Here is a 21,425-nt window from a genome sequence, read left to right as displayed (position 1 = left end):
AATCTCCACAGCCGGCAGCACCTGGGGGCATCTGGAAAAGGTGGGAGACAGGCAGGGAATCACAGAGATGGACAGACAGACTGAGCAAGCGCTGGGCCCTTGTGGCCAGGAAGCCAATGGTACCTGGGGTGGGTTAGAAGGGGGTGGTCAGTAGGTCAGAGAGGTTCTCCTGCCCCTCTGCTCTGCCCTGGGGAGACCACACCTGGAATATTGTGTCCAGTTGTGGCCCCCTCAGTTCCAGCAGGACAGGGAACTGCTGCAGAGAGTCCAGCGCAGCCACCAAGATGCTGAAGGGAGTGGAGCATCTCCCGTGTGAGGAAAGGCTGAGGGAGCTGGGGCTCTGGAGCTGGACAAGAGGAGACTGAGGGGGGACTCATTAATGTTTACAGATATCTAAAGGGGGAGTGTCATGAGGATGGAGCCAGGCTCTTCTCGGTGACAACCAGTGACAGGACAAGGGGTAATGGGTTCAAACTGGAACACAAGAGGTTCCACTTATATTTGAGAAGAAACAACTTCCTGGTGAGGGTGGCAGAGCCTGGCCCAGGCTGCCCAGGGGGTTGTGGAGTCTCCTTCTGTGCAGACATTCCAACCCGCCTGGACACCTTCCTGTGTAACCTCATCTGGGTGTTCCTGCTCCATGGGGGGATTGCACTGGATGAGCTTTCCAGATCCCTTCAACCCCTGACATTCTGCGGTTCTGTGTCACAGCCCCGGACACACGGTGTCACTGCCCATCACCTCCTCGGCTGCCAGCGGCCGCTGCCCCGTGGCCGTGGGGCCGATCCCGGGAGCGGCTTTGGCCCCTTTCCCGCCCTCCTGCCGCGCCCGGGCGCCGCCGGCAGCTCTCGGTCCCCCTCTACCGGCGGCCGGGACGTCGCCGTGTCCCCCGGCCCGTCCCTCTGCCCGGCGCTGGCGGGAGGCGCCTCGGCGGCCCGGACTACAACTCCCGGCGTGCACCGCGGCGGAACTACACCTCCCACAGTGCTCCGGGGCGGGGGGGGCGAGTCCCACAATGCACTGCAAAAACACATTTTAATAAATTATTCTACTTTTTGAAGCCACCCCGCCCCGCCCGCCGCGGAGCCGTTAACGACCGCTGAAACACCCCGGGGAACCCAGGGGTAAACGATCCCACCGCCGCCCGCGGCCGCTGCCGCCTTCACTTCCGGCGCAGCGGCAGAAAACTACAGCTCCCAGCATGCACCGCGGCGCAGCGCCCTTTCCGGTTCCGGCGGCCGCGGGAGCTGGCCTGTCCCCTTGGAGGGGCCGGCGGGGCGGTGACGGGGCGGCGGCGCCGGGACGGGACGGGACGGGACGGGGCGGCGGGGCCGGGCGGGGCGGCCGCGACCCTCCGAGCTCCCCCTCTCCCAGCGCGGCCTGGCCGGGCTCGCCGCTCCCCTCGGGCCTGGCGGGGTCACCTTCATGGGCGGGCGGTAGCGCGGGGCCCGGCGGTGCCCGGTGAAGCAGGGGCCGGAGGCGGCGGAGCCCGGGACGATGTTCGTGCAGGAGGAGAAGATCTTCGCGGGGAAGGTGCTGAGGCTCCATGTGTGCACCATGGAGGGCGCCGAGTGGCTGGAGGAGGTTCCCGAGGACACCACGGTGGAGAAGCTGAAGGAGCGGTGCCTGAAGCACGTAAGGAACCGGGTGTCCCGTCCTGTCCCCAGGGCTGGGGCTGCTCCCTGTGCCCCCGGGGAGCCCTCGCGTGTGTGCGGTCGTGGGGGGGGAAAATCGCGGCTGGGGGAAAGGGCAGGCAAGTCCCCGTGGGAAGAAAAACATCTTCCAAAAGGACAAAAAAATAGCTGAAGTAAACAAGTGTTTCTGTGTTCTTGTTCCGTATAGGTTGAAAATGCCAGTTTGAGAGTTTTATGTGTTGGAAAAGGAGGATTTGCAGGGAAATCACTTTGCAACCTTTACTTGTGGGATTTGGCGTGTGTTTTCCTGTAGCGTTAGAGACCACTAGCGATCACCAGCTCCTGCGTGCGCTCTGTGAACTGCTGACCTGGCTTCTGATGATTTCCCATCAAAAGTTCTATAATTATAGCCCGGTTTGTTTCTTGTTTGTATTTAAGGTCAAACAAGGGAAGTTTTAACTGTGGAGGAGAAAGTCTTAGCGCAGCCTTGCCCTTGGTTGGCACAGTAGCTGGTGGGGTGTTCCGGGGGGGATAATAAACTCTTCAAATGCTCTCTGGGTGCTCTGAGCAGTAAGATCTTAATGGATGTGTCCGAAGGGTGAGTTACTCATTGCAGTCTGGAAGAGAAAATGTGTGAAAATGCATAGACACAGTCTGTAGAGGTTGAGCTGGAAAACACAGGCTCTTTGTGCTCCTGCGCTCAGTTACCACTGGTGTGTTTGTGGGTGTTGAACGCTGAAACCAGTGGTTTCAAAACTATTGGACTGAATTTTGAAGGTTTGCCATGACAGCGTTTTACTTTCAAGCAAAACGCTGATTGACAACAACAGCCTGCAAGGTTGTGACCCATGACCAGGGCTGGCATAAAGTCTGTCGTTCTGGAACCAGCACAGCGTGATCTGGCAGCTTAACTCAGAACCCACTGAATTTCTTGCTGAGAGACGCATAACTTTTGAGTGGTAAAAGCAGGAGCCTCCACTCCCACCTCTGCGAGTGCAGTTTTCTAAATCACACTGAATAGTGGGTTTTGTCTTCCGAGTGTTGCAAAGATTCTTTTTCCCCCAAATCAGCTGCAATAGGAGAATATACCTGTGATATTAATTACTTAATTCTTATTTGAAGGGTATAAGAGGTTTTCTTTTTCAAAGGAGCGCACTGTGAGGTAAGGGCAGCCCAGTGCCCGCTGCCTCGGACCTGCGGCTCCTTTGCTCTCAGCTGGAGCCCCTGGGAACAACAGGTCACAGCACACGCTTGTTCTTGTCCCGTAGTCTTTATAAGGGCTTTTTGATTTAGGGATGAGAAGGGCTGTGTTTGGATTGGCTTCTCCTGAGGTGGGTGTGATCCTTCTGGAGGAAAATGGGGGTGCTGTTCTGGGTGCAGGGCCCCCCATGCTCTTCTATTCCTGGAAGGAACCTGGTGCTCCCCTCTTGTCCCTTTTCAGTGCCGCTGCTGAAGCACAAAGGTGGTGCAAATGCTGCTGGAGCAGTGGGGTAATAATTACATGTAGATGTGCAGAACTGAAAGGCCTTTAATTATCAGGAAGCTTAATTGAATAGTAGCTTGCACTGCAGTACGAGTCGGGGCGGAAGACAGTTGATAACTTGGCGCAATGTTTGATTTCATTCTCTGCTGCCTTCTGCTAATGGTGTGGATTTGCATAACCGTTATGGGTAATGTATAGTTTTATGGAGGGGAAAAAATAGAAATGGAAAAATTATGACTCCTGATCATGGGGGTGTTACAATGAGGCTTGATAGCACCTTGGGATGATTTATGCAGCCGTCTTGTGTGAGATGCTGATTATTGTGTTCCCTGAAGTATTTGAAATCATTCTTTTGGGAGGCAGAGGAAGATGGTACTTGTGAGAGTCTTGAACTAGGAAAGCATCCGATTTTCCCTCCATAACATTCAAATCCTTACTGATCTCTTCAGAGTTGCTCTTTAGGTCTTCCTTTTTCCTGAATATTATGTTTTGGGGTTGTTTTTTGTTATTTGTTTGTGTTTTGGTGGGCTTTTCTTGTTACAGATGAGCAAAAAAAGCCACCTCCCAGTAGTTTAATCGCTTGACCTCTTAGGGGTAAAAAAAAACATAATAGGTCCCATCCCAAATATACACCTCCCAGATCCTGTTTTTGAGTTCTTCCTCTTGGGCTCTGACTCTCAGGATCTGTAGCAGTAATATTTTGAGCTTGTTCAGAGGAGCTATTCCAGTGGTGCACTCTTTCCCATTTTGGGGAACTTATCAGATCGATTACAGGAGGTGCTCCCAGCTGCTTTGGGGCTTTAATGTGTTCCTTGGCGTTTGTTCAGCAGTTAATATGCTGAAGGATTAGTAAGAGGCTCCTGTTATACAAAGCAGGACTCAAATATTCTCTCCTCAGTGTGCACAGAAGTTCAGATGAGGACCTGAAGATCCCTGTTAAAAACAAGGGCGCTGTGTTTGGAAAAAGAGCAGGTAGCTGAGTCTGCCAGCAGATGCAACCGCAACAGAAAAGGTGATGATGGACTAAAAGGGATCCTGGTAACACAGATGATGAGGAACAGGACTAAATGCTACAGCCAAGTGAAGCGCTGGTTTCACGGGGCTTTGGAGATGGCTCTGTTACCTGGGGGCTGAATACTTTTCTGCTTGGTAGGAATGTGTATTGCAAGAAGTGTCATTAAAAGCCTTTTTCTGGGAGCAGAGCAGGTGAGGTCAGTATGAAGTGTCCTATTTTGTGGCAAGAACAGCAGCATCAAATTTTTGGGTTTGGTAGGTTGTTATTTTTAATTTTGCCTTTTTGGAGTTGCAACCACTATGCTTTTTTCCCACTCAAACAAATTAGAAGCCTCTAGATGCACTGATGTAATGTTCTTGAACTCTGTCGTTGGTTCTGGGATCCGCTCTGGTGCGGAGATGAGTCAGTTCAAGGTCTCTGTATGTACATGCTCTTTGTTTTATCAGGATGTGTGAATTAATTGGCATACAATTTAGAATTGTAATAAGGAATTGAGCACAATATTCATATTTGAAAAAATCATCTATATGTTGATTATTTATGTTTGGGAAGAGAAGTTGTGAATGTAACTTCTGTTCAGCACTTTCAGCAGGATCCCAGCTTGGGCTCCTGCAGCCAAACCTCTTGACTTCAGCGTGAAACAAGGTGCGATTGGGCTGTAACGTCGCATCTTTGAAACAAGCTGTTTAAAGAAGATTTTTAGAGCATCATAGTAAGTTGGAACTTAAATGTAGCTATTAATTTAGCAGCATCAAGGAAGAAAAGTTAGAATCCTTCCTTTTGATTATTCTTCCCAGCCAGGAGCTTGGATCTGCAGGTAGAACCTACTGCAGTCGGTGTCGTTACAGCACAATTCAACCCTCAGTTTCTTTGATAAAATACATCCTGTGCCTGGTCTCTGCATATTGTGCTGTTACTTAAGAAGTCGGTAAATGATGACCCAGTTGATATGTGGAGATTCTTAAATGCAAAGTGCAGCGATTCGTGCCGTAGGATTATTTCTGTCTTCTGATCTTCGGTATTTATTGTCTTCTGCAGTGTGTACCTGGGAGCTTGGAGGATCCAAAAACTGTGACACACCATAAGTTGATACATGCTACTTCTGAGAAGGTGCTGACAGACACAAAAACAGTGTTGGAGGAAAACATCCAGGACAGAGGTGAGATTGGCTGGGTTTTTTAAATCCTGTCAGCCTGGAAACATGAGATTGTATTTAACTATTTGGCGAGTTCCAAATTGTAACCGTTTTAATATCTACACTCTGCTTTGACATAGGAAGCTAATAAGGTGGCAAAAAAGGAAGAGGAAAAAAGCCCTCAGGGCAGCATTTATGTTCCAAAATGATAAAAAAAATAGTGAACATGGCTGAGTATTCACAGACAGAAAACCCAGTGCTCTTGGGGGGTTTCTTGAGGTCTCCAGCTCAGGCAGCAGGACGGTTGCTGAGGTGCATCTGAGTGTCTGCAGTTCAGATCTCACTCTGTCCTCTGCAAATATAGGTCGGAATTGACCACACTATCGTGTCACTGACTTCAGTAGGGTATGTGAGGTATGTATTTGCTCCTGGACTTCAAAGGTGTAGAGGATTAACGTGAAACAAAAGAAGACCTAAAGATGGTAGCTGGAGTCAGTTTTTACTAGACAGCTTAAGCTAATGGCCCGTTCTGGAGCTCAGGGGCAGTGGTGCAGAAGGAGAAGCAGGCTGGCTGTAGCCTGAAATGTTGTCTGAGCCAGAAACTCAGCAGGACTGGAATTCCTGGGCTTTTGCCTGAGCTCATGCAGGCTGGAGATCGGCCGCTGTGACCACGAGCGGTTTGGTCTCTCTCCTAAGGCAGCATCACCTGTCACCTTTGGAACCGAACAGGAGCCGGGAAGTGCCACCCGAGGCAGAGGCGAGGGGCAGCGTTTTGCTGATGGTTGGTGTATTATTTCTAGGCGAGGCGCCGGCTCCTGCAGAGTTTTGAATTGCAGTTTGCAGAGCTAAGCAGAATTAACCATGTGGCCGGAGCAAGCTGTGGTGCAAAGCCTCTTGGCTCCGCAGCGAGCTCTGCCGTCCCCGTGCCTCGCTTGGCGGGGACACCAGATCGCAGCCGACAGCTGGTGGCCCTGGCTGGCTGCACGGGGCAGCCAGGAGTCAGCACGTGGGTCCTTTTGTGTTCTGATCAGCTGGACACAGGAGGGTTAACGGCTTTCACCAGCTGTTATGTGCTGAGCCAGACCAAGGAAACTTGTTGTGCAGAGCACGCTTCGTTTGCTTCTTACCTGCTTAATGCAATGGGCTAGAAACTGCACGTCAAGCCGTACCCGGCTGGAGGGCTGCAGCTGCTGGCCTGTTTGGGGCTTTGAGTGGTGTGTCTGCATCTTTCCACTTGTAGATAGTACATGGTAGTAACTGAGGTGCTAGAAAGTTGTAAAGCATCATGCGATATCCAGAAAAAGGTGCCTTGTAAGGGGAAACTTAGCTTTAAAAGCCCAAAACGCGCTTGTGCCAGGTCGTGGGGGGGTATCTGAGACTTGTTTGCCCTGCTGCCTTGCTGCAGCTGGAAGACCCCAGCTTAGACCAAACCCCACCCGTGGCCTGTCCTTCCTGCTTCCTTCTCAGGGAAGCACTGCAGATGCTGACACATTCTTATTATGGTGAGCCAGTTGCTGTAATATTAGTGTACGAGACAACAGGAGCCTCTAATACATTTTCTTTTACGGTGTATGAGAAGAAACTAGCAACAAAGTGTAATAATGAACCATGTTTTAAATTCATTGTGCGCTAAGGAACTGCAGATACTGAAGGGGAGGTTTTAAAGTGTGAGAAAGCTCTGGTGCTGCAGTGGTATTAGTACAAAGTTCATCTCCAGGAAAACTTGCATTTGTGAGGTATCTTAGAAGAATTGTTTTCATGTTATTTTCTAACGTATTTCGGTATCGTTCTCTTTCTAGATGTCTTGCTTTTAATAAAGAAGCGTGCACCACCTCCCCTCCCCAAAATGGCAGATGTGTCAGCAGAGGAGAAGGTGAGTTTGAAAGACCTCTTGACTTGGGCATTTTGATTAACTGCTTTATTAATGAGCTGCAGAAGGATTACTATGGTCTACTCTTTTTGTCTGTAGAGGCAAATGCAGGCAGATCAATTCTAGGGAAGTTATTTTGTGTTCCTTCCAAACTTGGAGAAAGCTGATATTACATTTTTTATTTTGATCGTGAGAACATTTGCCTTAGAATAAGACGTGCAGATACACTCTCTGGAAGGGGTATAGATTTGACTTTTCAACGAGTGTCTGATAACTGCATAAGCTTAGTTCAGCAAGTGCTTTTGTCTCTGAAAAGCTAATAGGAATATGTAGATCTGCTGGTACACTGTCTTCTGTCTCTGTGTGTGGCTTGTCCCCTTTAAGCAGATTTATAGAGCTGAAGTGTTGTCACACTGCTCTTCTTTTTTTTAATGTATTTTATTGGAATATAGGTATTCCTGAGGGTCAGTGATGCCCAGGGTGATGCTTATGCACAAGCGCTACTGCAGTTGATGTTATGGCATAAACACTTCAAGCAATAATTGTGCTCAACATTCTGAATTCCGAGGTGTCTCTGTGTTGTCGCAACATATTTGATACATCACTTTCCCTCTTTCTACTGGAATTTTCCTGCATCTTTAGAGAACAGAAATAGGTGTAAGGACTGAAAGTGGGGCAACCCGACAGGTCCAGATTTGCTCCATAATTGCAAAATGATCCTTGCGTTATTAATCCCCTGTGCTGCCAGGCTGCTGTTTCTCAGTTGCAAGTTCCAGAGTGCTGCTTGGTGCCTTGGTGAAGAGCCTGAAACTGCTCTGGGCTGTGTTCTCTGTTCTGTGGATAATGGCTTATGAAACCTGACCATGTTTCCTGTCCTTCAGAGGAAACAAGAGCAGAAGGCTCCCGATAAGGATGCCATTCTCAAAGCAACTGCAAATCTGCCCTCTCGCAATGTAGATCGCACCGTGGCCCATCACAACATGAGGGACGTAAGTATTAGACTTGGCTTTAACTTGCACGCTAACAGCTGAATAGGCTTTTATCTTGTATAATCTTTTCTCTTACATACGAATACGACAGTCTTTAAGAGAAATTCAAATTTATATAATGAATATTAAAATAGCTTAAGATGCAGACACAGGTAATACTATTTAGTGATAATAAAACACTCTAAGTTACGACATTAAATGTATTGTTTGTCCACGGGAAAGCCTCATTAAACATATTCAAGCTATGGCAAATGTGAAATTAGGAGGGTTTATTTCTTCAGTCTTAAATAGTTCAGATGTTTGCAGATTTTTTTTTCCTGTGGTTTTGAAAAGAGAAATTAGTCAAATTCTGACTTCAGTGATTGAATACTGCTAGCCTGTAATGTTTCTAATTGTGTCTTCAACAGTGCTATGTATGTGCAGCACTTCACAGGAAAGGACCAGTACTTCTTGAGAGAATAAACAAGGAAAATAAAGCCCTAACAAAGCAACTTGCTGTACAGGGGCCAGACTACTGCTGAGATACTAACAATAGATCTGTTAAGAGTTAATGACGGCTGGTAACTTCCCGTCTAAATGTTTTGACAGTTTCCTTTCTTGCAGTTCCAGACAGAGCTCCGGAAGATCTTAGTGTCTCTGATAGAAGTCGCACAGAAATTGCTGGCGCTGAACCCAGATGCAGTTGAACTATTTAAGAAGGCAAATGGTATGAAGATATCTTTGTAGTTACTAGTTCAGTTCTGGGAACTTGTTTGCTTCCATAGCAGAGGAGTGGGCTCGCAGTGGGAAGGCCAGACCTTGGTGTAACAGCAAAGCTGCTACAAACTTCATGGCAAAGATTCCGCCTTGTTGTATAAAACTTGTTAATGTATAAGCTGCCTTTGGGATGGACGAGAAGTTCCGTTTTAAAAAATAGAATCAGTAGTAGCGAAAAGATTTGAAAACTTGACGACTTGAGCTTTAGAGATAGTAAAGAGTAGGTGAAAATGCACAAGGAGATAGTAAAATGAGGAGAAAGTGTAGCTGTTAATTCATTTTGTGGGGAGCGCTTGCCCTTGAGATCTGCTATGACCAGATCCAGCTTACTTTCACTGAATATCTATTTATCATTTATCTAGAATCTGCTGTGTATTTACTGACGTGGAAATGCCACGGTCGCGTGAGAGTTAGCTGTCTTTTATTTGACATCTTGAACACATCCGGGCAAAGTCTTTGTCCTGGAAGAATCTATCTGAGCCGAAACAAGCTGAACGCAGCAAATTAAATGATGAGATGGCAAGTTCGGGGCAGGAACAAAAGAAGGGATGGAAGAGAAGAATAGGGTTTCAACTTAACATGTGCCATTCCATTGAGAAAGGATTTGATTTTAGGTTGAAGTCAATCTGAACGTTGTTTTGTTTGTGTATGTGTAGCCATGCTGGATGAGGATGAGGAAGACAGAGTGGATGAGATAGCTCTGCGACAGCTCACAGAAATGGGGTTTCCAGAAAGCAGAGCTGTCAAAGCCCTTCGATTAAATCAGTAAGTGTACTCAGCGTGCTGCCTGGAAATGACTTGGTGTGGTTAAAACAATAATTTGCATTTTTATTTTCTGAAGTCTCCTTATGTGGGTCACCTAAAACTGGGTTGGAAACAGCATTTCCTCCAAGAGCAGCACCGCCTCGGGCGGCGCACGGGTGCGGATGGCACGAAGAAGGGGAACCGCACTGGACTTGCTCTGGTCTGCGGTTTGCAAGGCTGGCGCTGTTTCCAAGCATTAAACTCACATTTTCTTCTGCTTTAAAATTCAGATTTTACAGAGGAAAAAAAAGCAAACCTAACCCATCCACACTGGGCTTTCAGCTGTAGAAAAATGCTTTGTGCTGATGTTTTAAAAACATTCCAAGAATATTGTGGAGTCCAGATAACAAGAACTATGTTACCTCCTGTTTTCTTACTGTTGCTATGCCCTAAGAAGAATCAGCTGTACCCCTGAGAGGGGTTTGTTAAGCCATTCTCAATTTTCTAGTGATGGAGAATCCACAACATATTCCAGCTGCACTTTTCCGGTGTCTGTCCCTTGTTGCTCAGAAAGATTTTCTCCCCCGGTATCTTTCATGTTGTAACTGAAAAGCCAAATAGGCAAAGGCTTTCTGTGAACATGGAATAATTCCTGTGTGTCAAATGTCTCCTTTGAGGGATCCCAGATATCTTCTGAAGTGGGGAGTAGAGGAAGAACAGACCAGTACATGTCCAAGTGCAGCTGCCTGTGTTCAGTTTTGCTCTTGCTCCAGGCATGTTGTGCACATACAATGTTTTTCACCCTCTTTCCTTCTTGTGTTGCTAATGGCATTTCTTGGCCACTGGGTGGATGTCTGAGAGGATTCTCCTTAAGCAGCAACAGAGCAGATTGCATCTTGTTCCATGTAAATTTGGAACATGCTTTGTTTGCGGTTTTGTTGACAGTTGCAAATAGCCGGTGTTCGGTGTGAGATAAAGCAGATGATGTGGAGAATAAGGTGACTCCCTCAGAAGTGCCTTTAGAAATCTGGGTTGCAGCTGTCCAAGTTGGACTTCGTTCCTCTGGCTTTGTGGCCTTGGAGGTGATTGCGGTGCCCTGAATGCACAGGGAATTCAGGTGCTCTGAGATTTATTTATTATTTATGACCTTTCAGGTACTAATTAACCTGCAAGTCAGTATCCATGGGAATAAATGCAAAGAAGGCTGTGCTGCCATCCAGCGGGACCTGGACAGGCTGGAGAGTTGGGCGGGGAATAACCTAATGAAATTTAACAAGGGAAAGTGTAGAGTCCTGCATCTGGGCAGGAACAACCCCAGGTTCCAGTATAGGTTGGGAAATTACATATTAGAGAGCAGTGTAGGGAAAAGGGACCTGGGGGTCCTGGTGGACAACAGGATGACCATGAGCCAGCACTGGGCCCTTGTCGCCAGGAAGCCAATGGTACCTGGGGTGGGTTAGAAGGGGGTGGTCAGTAGGTCAGAGAGGTTCTCCTGCCCCTCTGCTCTGCCCTGGTGAGACCACATCTGGAATATTGTGTCCAGTTGTGGGCCCCTCAGTTCCAGAAGGACAGGGAACTGCTGGAGAGAGTCCAGCGTAGGGCAACAAAGATGCTGAAGGGTGTGGAGCATCTCCCTTATGAAGAAAGGCTGAGGGAGCTGGGGCTCTTTAGTTTGGAGAAGAGGAGACTAAGGGGGGACCTCATTAATGTTTATAAATATATAAAGGGTGAGTGCCATGAGGATGGAGCCAGGCTCTTCTCGGTGGCAAACAATGATAGGACAAGGGGTAATGGGATCAAGCTGGAACACAAGAGGTTCCGCTTAAATTTGAGAAAAAACTTCTTCTCAGTGAGGGTGGCAGAGCCTGGCCCAGGCTGCCCAGGGGGTTGTGGAGTCTCCTTCTCTGCAGACATTCCAACCCACCTGGACATGTTCCTGTGTAACCTCACCTGGGCGTTCCTGCTCCAGCAGGGGGATTGGACTGGATGAGCTTTTGAGGTCCCTTCCAATCCCAAACATACTGTGATACTGTGTGATACTGTGAAAGGCAAATATATGTTGAACACTGCTGTACATCGGAGTGTTTCTCATGCCTGTGTTTTGATTTGTTTCCAGTATGTCGGTGACACAGGCCATGGAGTGGCTGATAGAACACGCAGATGACCCCGCTGTGGATGCTCCGCTGCCAGGCCAGGCTCCCTCAGAAGCCGCAGCCGAAGCTGGTGCAGCCTCCGCTGAAGCGACTGCGGGGCCCAGTTCAGAAGCGGGTGAGGAGGAGGCCAAGGATGAGCTGACAGAAATATTCAAGAAGATCCGGAGGAAAAGAGAGTTTCGTCCAGACCCACGAGTACGTGCCGCTTATCTCGCGGTGTAACTGTTGGGATTGGAAGGGACTGTGTGGGCACCGTGGAATCCATTAGTTAATAAATGAAATGGGACACCTGGGTAGATACGTATTATGCTGGCTTGACAGTATTTTAGTGGAAGTCTTTGGGGACTGTTTAAATTCAGGTTGCTGAAATGGATATTACCTAATTAATGCACCACTGTTTCAGATAACAGTATCTAAATTACTGACACACTTATTTCTGCACCTGAGAATTAACTGATGGAACTGGAATGAGCTGGCAGGCTCCTGGCACTGCTGGCTGGGAAGGAAGGGTTGCAGGACAGGAGTAGGTCCTTTTGCTGTAGAAAAGGACAGAAGAGCTCTACTGTATTTAGGGGGCAAAGAGAAACATCACCAGATTTTAATTATTGCAGAAAATGCAGAAGTTAGCTTTTTTTTTTGTTTTTTTTGGGAATACAGTATTAGCTGAAGTGAAAATATGTGTTGTTATCACCCTGGAAACTCACCAGGAGGTGCTCTTTAGAATCCAACACTTTGCTTTTACAACTAACCGTTCCTTGAGTGAATAGAACTATAAATGAACGTGTAGTTTGATCTGTCAGTGAGATGTGAACAAAAACTTTGTGAGAAAAGTTCTGAAATGAGGTGTTTCTGTCCTGTTCTTGTGCTTTCTGCCCCAGGTGTGCTTGCTCGTTGCCTTGCTTTCAGCTTTCAGGGCTGAGGACAGAAACTACCTTTGCTCCTTAGTCTTATTCTTCCATAATAATGCACTTTTGCTATAGGTTATTGGAAAAGTTTGTAGGTGAGATCCCTTAGTGGTCTACAAATGGGAACAACGAGGGTTTTTACCCCACAAAAAGCTCCTATGCAGAAGGTGGAAGGATGTGATTGTTCTCATTTCTGTTTTAAACATTACCTTTATTAAGCGGTACAAATCTGATACAGGCTGTCATTGCCCTGATGGAGATGGGGTTTGATGAAAAAGAAGTGGTGGATGCACTCAGAGTAAACAACAACCAGCAAAATGCGGCCGTGAGTACAATGTCATTTCTGTTCTTTATTGCCATAATAGTCTGTTCAACTGATTCTTTTCGTCATTGAATTGATGTTTTGATCTGTCATAAAGCTCAACAGTTACTGGAGATGAAATGAGCTCTATATATTTTGTGCCTCTTTCAAATTAGATACACAACTAGAATACAAAGGTTTTAGACTTTAGAGGAGCTCAGCAGGCGTGAGGTTGAGGCTGATCTGGTTGGGACAGCATAGGTGGATTTTCAAAAAGCTTTTGAGAAACACCCTCACCAGAGTCTGCAAAAGATTATGCTGCCATGAGAAAGGAAAAGGTATAACCAGTGAAAGAACAGCAGGATCAAGCAAGAGATCCAAGCTATGTAGTGTGATGATTTCAAAGACCTGTTAGTCCCCTGCTAGTGGATATGTTATGGAAAATGACATGGGCACAGCTGACAGCCAAGGAATCTCTTCTTCTTAATCATCCAGTGCTGGCTGGGAAAATAATTTTAACATGCCACATTGTCAGAACTTTTGAGACACTTTCATTCTAATGGGAGCAATCATGAAATGTGTTGTGCCTGGTGATTTCTTGCAGTGTGAATGGCTGCTGGGAGACAGAAAACCTTCTCCAGAGGACCTGGATAAAGGCATCGACACCAACAGCCCTCTCTTCCAAGCCATCTTAGAAAACCCAGTGGTACAGTTAGGGCTGACCAACCCAAAAACTCTACTAGGTAAGTCCTGCTTGGGTACCTGATCTGTGTGTGTGTAGGTGTCTTTTATATATAGATATATACACAGTCTCTGTTGCCAGCAAATAGGAGCAGAGGCTGGATGATGACAGCACTTTCGGGGTGGTTGCAGCTCTGTACCCTTTTCCTCACTTTCAGCAGCCGGTTGGTTTGTTTGCTTCATACCACAACTCAGCTAAACCCAGAACAGAACTTTGGGCTAGCCCAGGATGATACTAATTCCCCAGGCTACTGGATTACACTTGCTGAACTCAGAACTTTAATAACTGCTGGCTGCAACGCTGTTGTGGATTTAGAGGATCTTTTGTGTGTTCCCTGTGGCCACAGGGGGAAAGATCAGGAATGTCTGTCTAGAACTCTGATTATTTCACAGGAAAAACAAGGCTGTGCAGCTCACTGTGTGCTGAGGCCTGGTCATTGAGGTGGCAGATAACTTGTGGAAGAGCCTGAGCTAAGGCCTTGCCTAGCAGAGTTGAGATAACTGAGAATACGCTTCCCCTTGCTTGGATTTTGGCTCTGAATAAGGCCTGTGTGCTCGTGGTCAGGAGGGCTGCGAGCACAATGATTCCCCAGCTGATGGGCCTGCCAGGGAAACATAAATCTCTGATGAATTGGTCTCTCTGACACTGGAGGACGATACAAAACCATGACATTGGCTCTGTGACATGTCTCAAAAGTTTTGCACTTAGCCTTTGGCTACGAAATTTACTTGAAGCAATGCTTTTAAATAAAGGGTGTATGCGCAACGCTTTCGAGAGAGCTTTTAAAAATACTGCTTTAAATGTAATTAGGAGAGTTTGCAAGCCTTTAAATAATTCAAGAGCAGAACTTTCCCTCTCTGATTTCTGAACAAATGGTCTCTTCATTTCCGAGGGTTCCATACTGCAGCTCAAAATATAAATAGAAGATGAAATGCTGCTATATGCACTTGGAAAGCTTGGATGAACATCAGAGAATATATTCCTAATGATACATCTGCAAATTGCTGATGTCACAGATTTTAATAGTGGATGTTTTCATTTAGTGGGATACTTACAGAATGTTGATAAATCTTTACTTCTAAGCTTCTGATTCTGTAGAAGAATGAAGTGGTGGAAGGCGAGATCTGTACTTTATTCCGGGCTTTTCTGTAGGAATGCTGCATGACCTTGAGCAAGGTATTAACGCTGAGCCTTTCGGAGGTGCTGGGTGCTTACAGCTCCCACTAATGTCAGCCGGAGCTTTGTACACTAACGCTCCTGGGAAAACACAAACACTGTGGTTGGTGTTGCTCTCACAGCACTGACATTTTGGTGACTCCTGAATAGGTCAGATGTGCCACTGCTTTTTTTGTCCTGCTCCATGACGACTGCTCCAAGTGTCCGGTAGTCCAGCTCAGTGTCTGTCATAAGGCTTATAAATTGTTGCCCAAACTGTTCTTCTGCCAGATTTGCAGCTTAGCTCTTGCAGTAGCTGTCTCATTATGAAGACAACTGCATATAGAAAGAACAAAATGCTAGAGCTCTGGGATTGGGTGAATTAAGGGGCTACACTTCTGCTGGCTCTGCTGCTTGTTTCCATGTCGCCTTTGGCATATCCGCTTCTTGTTCTGCTGCCTTAGTTTTCTCTTCCGAGATGTTGAGGGAGTAGCCGTGGGACAAGCAAAGTGCAGCAAAGGCCGGTGGTGCTTTCTGTGAGCTGACTTGGTGAAGCACCAGGGAGAGGATGATACTGGTGCCAGAACTGGCCGTTAAGGAATCTAGGCTGGGATGTGGACAATCTTGGATCAGAAGAGCCTTCCTGCAGGAGACGACCCAGTTCTAAGCTGGGCTTGCGTACGTGGGTGAACTGCAGAGCGTGTTCCTGCTGCTGCGTGCAGACATCTGCCGAGGCTTTAGCTCCTCAAACCCACGTCCTTGGGCTTCTGTAAGATGGACTGTAATCCAGGCTGAGTATTTAATCACCGTCCATCTGCAGTGAATTAAATGCTGAGGAATGGAGAAAGCGCAACAGCCTGTCCCATCGCGCTCTGCGGAGACTGAGGGGTGCAACGGGTCAATGTTTGGTGCGTGTTCCTCCTGATTTGGGGCGATTCTTGCCCACAGCCCTTGAGCTACAGCTGTTTCTAACTGTCCTGTAGCTGAACACTCCAAACATGAAAGCATTTGCTGACTGAAGGACTAATTGTGTTGCAATTTCCATCTCTTGGCAGCCTTTGAGGACATGCTTGAAAACCCCTTGAACAGCACTCAGTGGATGAACGATCCCGAAACGGGGCCCGTCATGCTACAGATCTCGCGAATCTTCCAGACGCTGAACCGCACGTAGAGGGGAGCGCCGGTCACGGTGCCGCTTCCGACTGTCCCCCTGCCACCCCCTCCTCACCGGGAGGGCGCACGGGCCGTTTGGGGAGGGGGCAGGTCCTGCCCGAGGGGGCCACTGGCACCAGAGCTTATGTAGTTACGGCCAACTGAAGTTCATTGCCTTGTGGATTTAGTGTTAGTGGAAGAGGTTTGAAGACTCGTTTATGTTTTCAGGTGTTAGGTTTAAAATAAAGTATATTAAAAAAAAATAGGAAAAGGTTTTGTGAAAACAGGAATCTGATTGTTGGGAAGAAATATGACAATGCTTGTTCAAAAAGCCTGTGACGGTGGTTTTCTAGCCAGATTTGCTAGTGTCTGGCTGGTGTTTACAAAAGGTCGCTGACCACTAGCATAGGATATTAATCATCTCCATACAGTATTAATTTATGACTATATCAAACTATAATTTTTTTAAAAATGAATTCTTAGGAAATGGTTTTTTTAAAGTCCAAATATTGGGAGAGCAAACACATTTCTATCCAAACTTGTTTATCTTGCGTTATAATTTAAAGAGAATGATTCAGAGATGGAAGTCTTTTAATAAATAGCATCACTTTTTCCTATTTCTTCTCCGCGTTAGTGTCGTTGCAGTCCCGCAGCGGTTGTGCTTGCAGGAGATGCTCTGTCGCCGCGTTAAAGATGCGGCGTCTCTGTCTCGACAGGACTTGGATTGTCAAGTAGGCTGCAGTTCATACTCCGCCGTATCCTCGCACAAGGAGGGATATATTCACATAGTGTTTTTTTTCCATTTTCATGTGCACGGTTTTGGAAAGGGAGACCCGTGGAGTTTGACTTTGTTTCAAACTGTTTACAAAAAAGCAACTCCTTTGCATGGATTTTTCATTGGTGGTCTGTAAAGAAGCAGAACCGCTTCGGTTTTTATCTTGTTTGACATATTTAAAAGCACGCTTGAAATTATTATCTTATTTGAGGTAGAAGTGGGTTTTTTAACACTTATTTTTACCTTGGAAATACCCAGGATGTCAGGTTGCGTCTTTCCTATTTTGTCAGAAGACTGACTTGAGATTTCAGACAGGAGTTGGGAGCTTTTAGGAGCAGAACTCGCTCTGAATATCCAGCTGTTTTTTATGGCTCTGCAGATGTTACTTTTTAAAGTTGGAATGAAAATGATTTTGATTTTCAAATGAATGAAATAGGATTGACATCTGTCACGATCCCTGCCATGGCTGCTGTGTTTTGGAAGGGCGGGTTGGGCAAGATCTGTCTCTCCAAAATGCAGAGTAACCAGCTGGAGACCCTGTCCCTAAATAGCACGAAGGTTTGTGTCACGTATGGACCCTGAGTAGCTCCGTGAGTCACCTCTAAGTGTGGGATTTTTGTGTGTGCGGTTGGCTTTTTAAACAAAAATACAACAAGATGCAACCCGAAACCCTACGACAAGTTTTGGCCTGAACTTGGCATCCAACCTGGGCTGTTGTGCAGTCAAAGCACTGAAGTTGCCAATTTCACATAATTAACGTGAAGGGCGGGGAAATCAAATCAGCATGAGATTTTATCTTGACTTACTATCCCAGGATTTGGGTTTTTTGTTACCTGTAATTTTACATTAAGCTTCACACTTCATGACTGCTGGAATATTTACTTCCATGTTTAGAAACGCCAGGCTTCAGAGAGATGCTGCCTCTGAGTGTAACAGGCAGGAACCTGATCCTGCAGCCCAGCGAGTTCAGCACGACCGCTCATGAGCAGCTGTGACTGAATGTTGTGGTGCTCTGAAAGGTTTTGGTTATTTTGTCCTTATTTTTTCTTACTCCCTGAAGCTTTTTGCCACTAATACTACCAGAAGATGCTACTACTTGAAGCTCTTAATGTTAGAGGCACATGTCCCTCTCTAGCCAACCAGGATTCCTGTGAATGTTCCTTTTAATGAGGGTTTTTTAGAAGACAAAGCCGGGAAAAACTCACCTCTAGTTTCGTGGGGATTTTTTGGCTTCTGAATTAATCAGGATCCGTTCAGACTTAGCAAATAGATTCTTTGGTTGCAGTCTTGGTCTTAGAAGAACGTGGCGGCTCGTTGAAATGCTTCTGTTGAGTTCAGTAATGCTTTTGTGAGGAAGAACTACTCGTACAAGTGTGGATTTTCAGGTTCCAGTCCTGCGCTGTTGAGGTTATAACTAGCAAAGACGTGTCATATTTAGGTGTCTTATAACATGGTCAAGGGAATATTTGGCAATCTGGGAAATCAAGAAGTAAATGGGGCTCTGGGTGGCTCATAGGGCGCAGTGACTGTTTCTTGCAGTTCCAGCTCTTTGCCCCATCGGTTGATACAATCTTCTGCCTTTTGATGTTACGTGACTCTTGAAAGCTGACTAGTTATTTATTTAAATGTATGTAACTTATAATTTTGTCACCAAAACACTGATATTTTAAACAGAAATGTACTATATGGATGTTTGTTCTCAGGGCTTCATATTTATGCTCTCCAGATAGGGGGATGCAGCTAAAGGGTTTGTATTTGGAAAAAAGAAGTGCCAGTGGCCGCTTTACACCTTGGACCTTGATTGTCCTGACCCGAGAGCCTGAGCTTGCGGAGCCGTCCTGAGAAACCCCTGGTGTCTGGTCCCCCTGCTGCCCCGTCTCTCCTTGTGAGCAGTGCTGAGTCTTCCTCCAAGGCCGCTTTGTCCCTCCGGACACGGTCACAGCAGATTACCCAGCTGCTGCAGAGTTTGCTGATCTTTACACCGTTTCAGGGACGATTCCGTCCTCCGTGCAGCTGGAAAATGAACGTGCGCGGTTCCCAAAGCAGCAGCAGCGCGCTCCTGCTCTGGGGATGGTGCGAGATTTGCTCTGCAAGAGCCCCAAAACTCCGGCTCGTTCCCGCTGTTGGCTGCTCGCAGCCACTGTCACGGACCTGCCCCAGAAACTTGGCTTCTGGAGATTTGTCTTCATATCCAAGAAACATTCAAGTGGTTATTTAAATCCTTTTTAGTTGGGACTGTTACAATTTATTTCTTTTTGTTTTAGGTATTGTGCTTCATGGGCTGAGGATGTTTTAATGTATTTTGGAAGTTGTTTAAATAAGCATTGCAGCAAACGAATGTATCGGAACGCTGTCAGCAGATGTTCCCTGTGGAAGAGACGGAGGTTACCGGTGGTCTCTGCTTCAGTGGCGATTTTACGAAAGCAGCGTACCCAGGATAGCGAGTGTTTTGAAAAGTAAATACCCCACATTTCTACTTTTAATAAATAGCATTTTTATCAGCTAGCAGCATAGCAGCACTTGCAGCTGCGTGTTTCCATCCCATCGTAGGTCCTTGTGCTTTGAGACATCAGCAAACCACTGGCTGTGTCCTCCTCCCTGGGCTCATTGTTCTCCTGTGGGGTCGTGGTGCTGTGGGACGGGGGTGACAGGGGTCGTGGTGCTCTGGGACGGGGTGACCGTCCCCACCTGCCCGCAGAGGACACAGCAAGCGAGCGGGTGTCTGTATCTGTCTGTGAACGTGCTCTCATGGTGGTTGTTCTCACCCGCATCTGACACGTAGGTTTAACAAAAGGGGTTTTTAAGGACACCTCGCCCTAGGTTTGAAGATCTTCAACACAGACCCTGTTTGCGGCATGTGGACGTCAATAAATGTAAATGCATCTAATTCTTACTGAATTTGGGTATAGTTTTGTATTATGCTCTGGGGAGAGGGAAGAATTTGGGTCGTATTTCAACTAAGCCCCACAAAACAAAGTGTCTTTGTTGCAGCAGGTAACAGAGGCTTGTAGAGATTTTTAATTTGCATATTTTTTATCATCATTTAATGAACTGTACAAGAATGTGATTTGCCTATCCAGCACTTAGCACGGGGCAGCACTGGTAAAATGACATTGCAAGGTACTGAGCGAACACTTTTCATTTCACCTGTGTGTTAAATAATTAGGCCCAGCGTATGATGATTTTGACGTGACACTGGCGTGTGGCATGCACAGCTGTTCCTCAGATGTAACATTAACTTCATGAAGCTTAACTAGGGTGGACGTCACGGAGCCTGTGGAATTCAGGGTTCATTCTGGACACGAGTGGGTCCCCGACCTCTCCCTGAGTGGGAAAACCCGCAGGTTTTGTCCCCGAGGCAAAAACAAGCAATCAAAACCCAAACAGGAAATGCTACTAATTTGTTACCCTTTTAAGCGGTTGCTGTTGTCTCCTGAAGGGTATTCTTGAGGTTTTAGGCAAAGCCATCTGTTCAGACTGAAATCATTATGTGCCTGTAGCGTGTGGAGAAGTCAGACCCAGGAATGAGACCAGAATGAACGCTGAGCTCCAAACCTGCTCGCACACACAAGACACTGATGTTACGTGTGTTGTAAATTTATAATATATCTCAAAAATAAAGTTTTTTGATTTATTACAAGGTGTTCTGAAACCTCATTTTCGGGACCGGCAGAGGTTTATGCATCCAGGTGTTCTCTAAACTGCGCTCTGGCCAAGAGAGGTCGGACCGGGTGATCCTGGAGGTCCCTTCTCAGCTCCTATCTATGGTTCATATGATTCTATGAATGCTCCTTGTATGTACAGACTGCTAGAATTGTTCTTCTGAAAATAAGATATTTCGAGAGTTGGCCAAGAAACCTATAATGAAATCTGTGCAGAGAATCCTGTTCTAAGAGGCGGTTTTGCCAACTGGAAGTTATTTCCCTGTTTTCCAGGACAAGTCTAACTCTCATTGCAAGAGCTGCACGAGGTGAGATTGGGCCACCCCCTGTCATGGGCTGATGCTGTTGGAGAGGGATTTATGTCGATGGTGGTTGAGTGATAAATTGGAAGCCTTTTATTCCACACCAGGGGAACCCTGGTGAAGGGAACCAGCTGGAGCGAACGGCAGCCGGAGCTGTGGTGGGACGAGCAGCTCACGTGGTGAAACCAGAATGCCGGCGCAGGTGATGCCGATGCCGGCGCTTTGGGAAGGAGCCGGGAAGCGCCAAGTCCTGCCCACGTGTGCGCGGCAGCTGCTGCAGCGTGTAAAGGCGTGAGGCGGTTTCTCTAACGAGGAGGTGGGGTTATTAGCATTTTCACACAACGTTGAGGGCACGGAGGAGCGCCTGCCAGCAGCCTGTTTGTTCAAGTGTTACAGAGTCATTCAGAGTCATTTTCATTGCATCCTCTCAAAGACGGAGGATTAGCATGAGAGGCATCTGAACGCTTGTTCAGTGCAGGTTTTTAAACGTGGTGGTGGTAAATGCAGGTGTTCTCTTGGTGCCAGCTGGCCCCTAACTCATGTTTCCTTTAATGCACAGATCAGCAACAGGCAGCAGGACAATTCAAAGGTCCAGCTCTCCACTAAATTAAAACAACAAAAAATCCCTAAAGCAGCTTGTGGTGTATCATTA

General features: G+C 46.9%; 1 protein-coding gene across 2 annotated transcripts; it reads left to right on the top strand.

Annotated features, from left to right (window-relative positions):
• The first annotated feature begins 1,329 nt into the window (after window positions 1-1,329).
• UBAC1 (UBA domain containing 1) lies at window positions 1,330-20,449 on the top strand. Of its 2 annotated transcripts, none has more exons than XM_065035566.1 (10): window positions 1,330-1,635; window positions 5,171-5,291; window positions 7,067-7,140; window positions 8,019-8,126; window positions 8,730-8,832; window positions 9,539-9,647; window positions 11,743-11,974; window positions 12,923-13,009; window positions 13,590-13,728; window positions 15,938-20,449. In XM_065035566.1, the coding sequence occupies exons 1-10, from the start codon at window positions 1,498-1,500 to the stop codon at window positions 16,051-16,053; spliced, it is 1,227 nt and encodes a 408-aa protein (XP_064891638.1). In that variant the 5' UTR covers window positions 1,330-1,497; the 3' UTR covers window positions 16,054-20,449. The 2 variants fall into 2 exon arrangements, with proteins under 2 accessions (XP_064891638.1, XP_064891637.1); XM_065035565.1 differs by having other exon boundaries at window positions 8,715-8,832.
• Window positions 20,450-21,425: the final 976 nt, after the last annotated feature.

This window comes from Columba livia, chromosome 19, assembly GCF_036013475.1.
Source record: "Columba livia isolate bColLiv1 breed racing homer chromosome 19, bColLiv1.pat.W.v2, whole genome shotgun sequence".
In the NCBI taxonomy this organism is placed as follows: Eukaryota; Metazoa; Chordata; class Aves; order Columbiformes; family Columbidae; genus Columba; species Columba livia.
The sequence above is the reverse complement of the archived record's forward strand: the minus strand, read 5'-3'. Positions and strand labels throughout refer to the sequence as shown.

What these genes read in the sequence shown, in the direction of transcription:
- UBAC1 (XM_065035565.1), top strand. Translation starts at nt 1,498, where the DNA reads ATGTTCGTGCAGGAGGAGAAGATCTTCGCGGGGAAGGTGCTGAGGCTC. An exon ending in ATGTGTCAGCAGAGGAGAAG is followed by an intron (nt 7,141 to 8,018) that starts GTGAGTTTGAAA and finishes CCTGTCCTTCAG; the next exon opens with AGGAAACAAGAGCAGAAGGC. An exon ending in ACAACCAGCAAAATGCGGCC is followed by an intron (nt 13,010 to 13,589) that starts GTGAGTACAATG and finishes GATTTCTTGCAG; the next exon opens with TGTGAATGGCTGCTGGGAGA.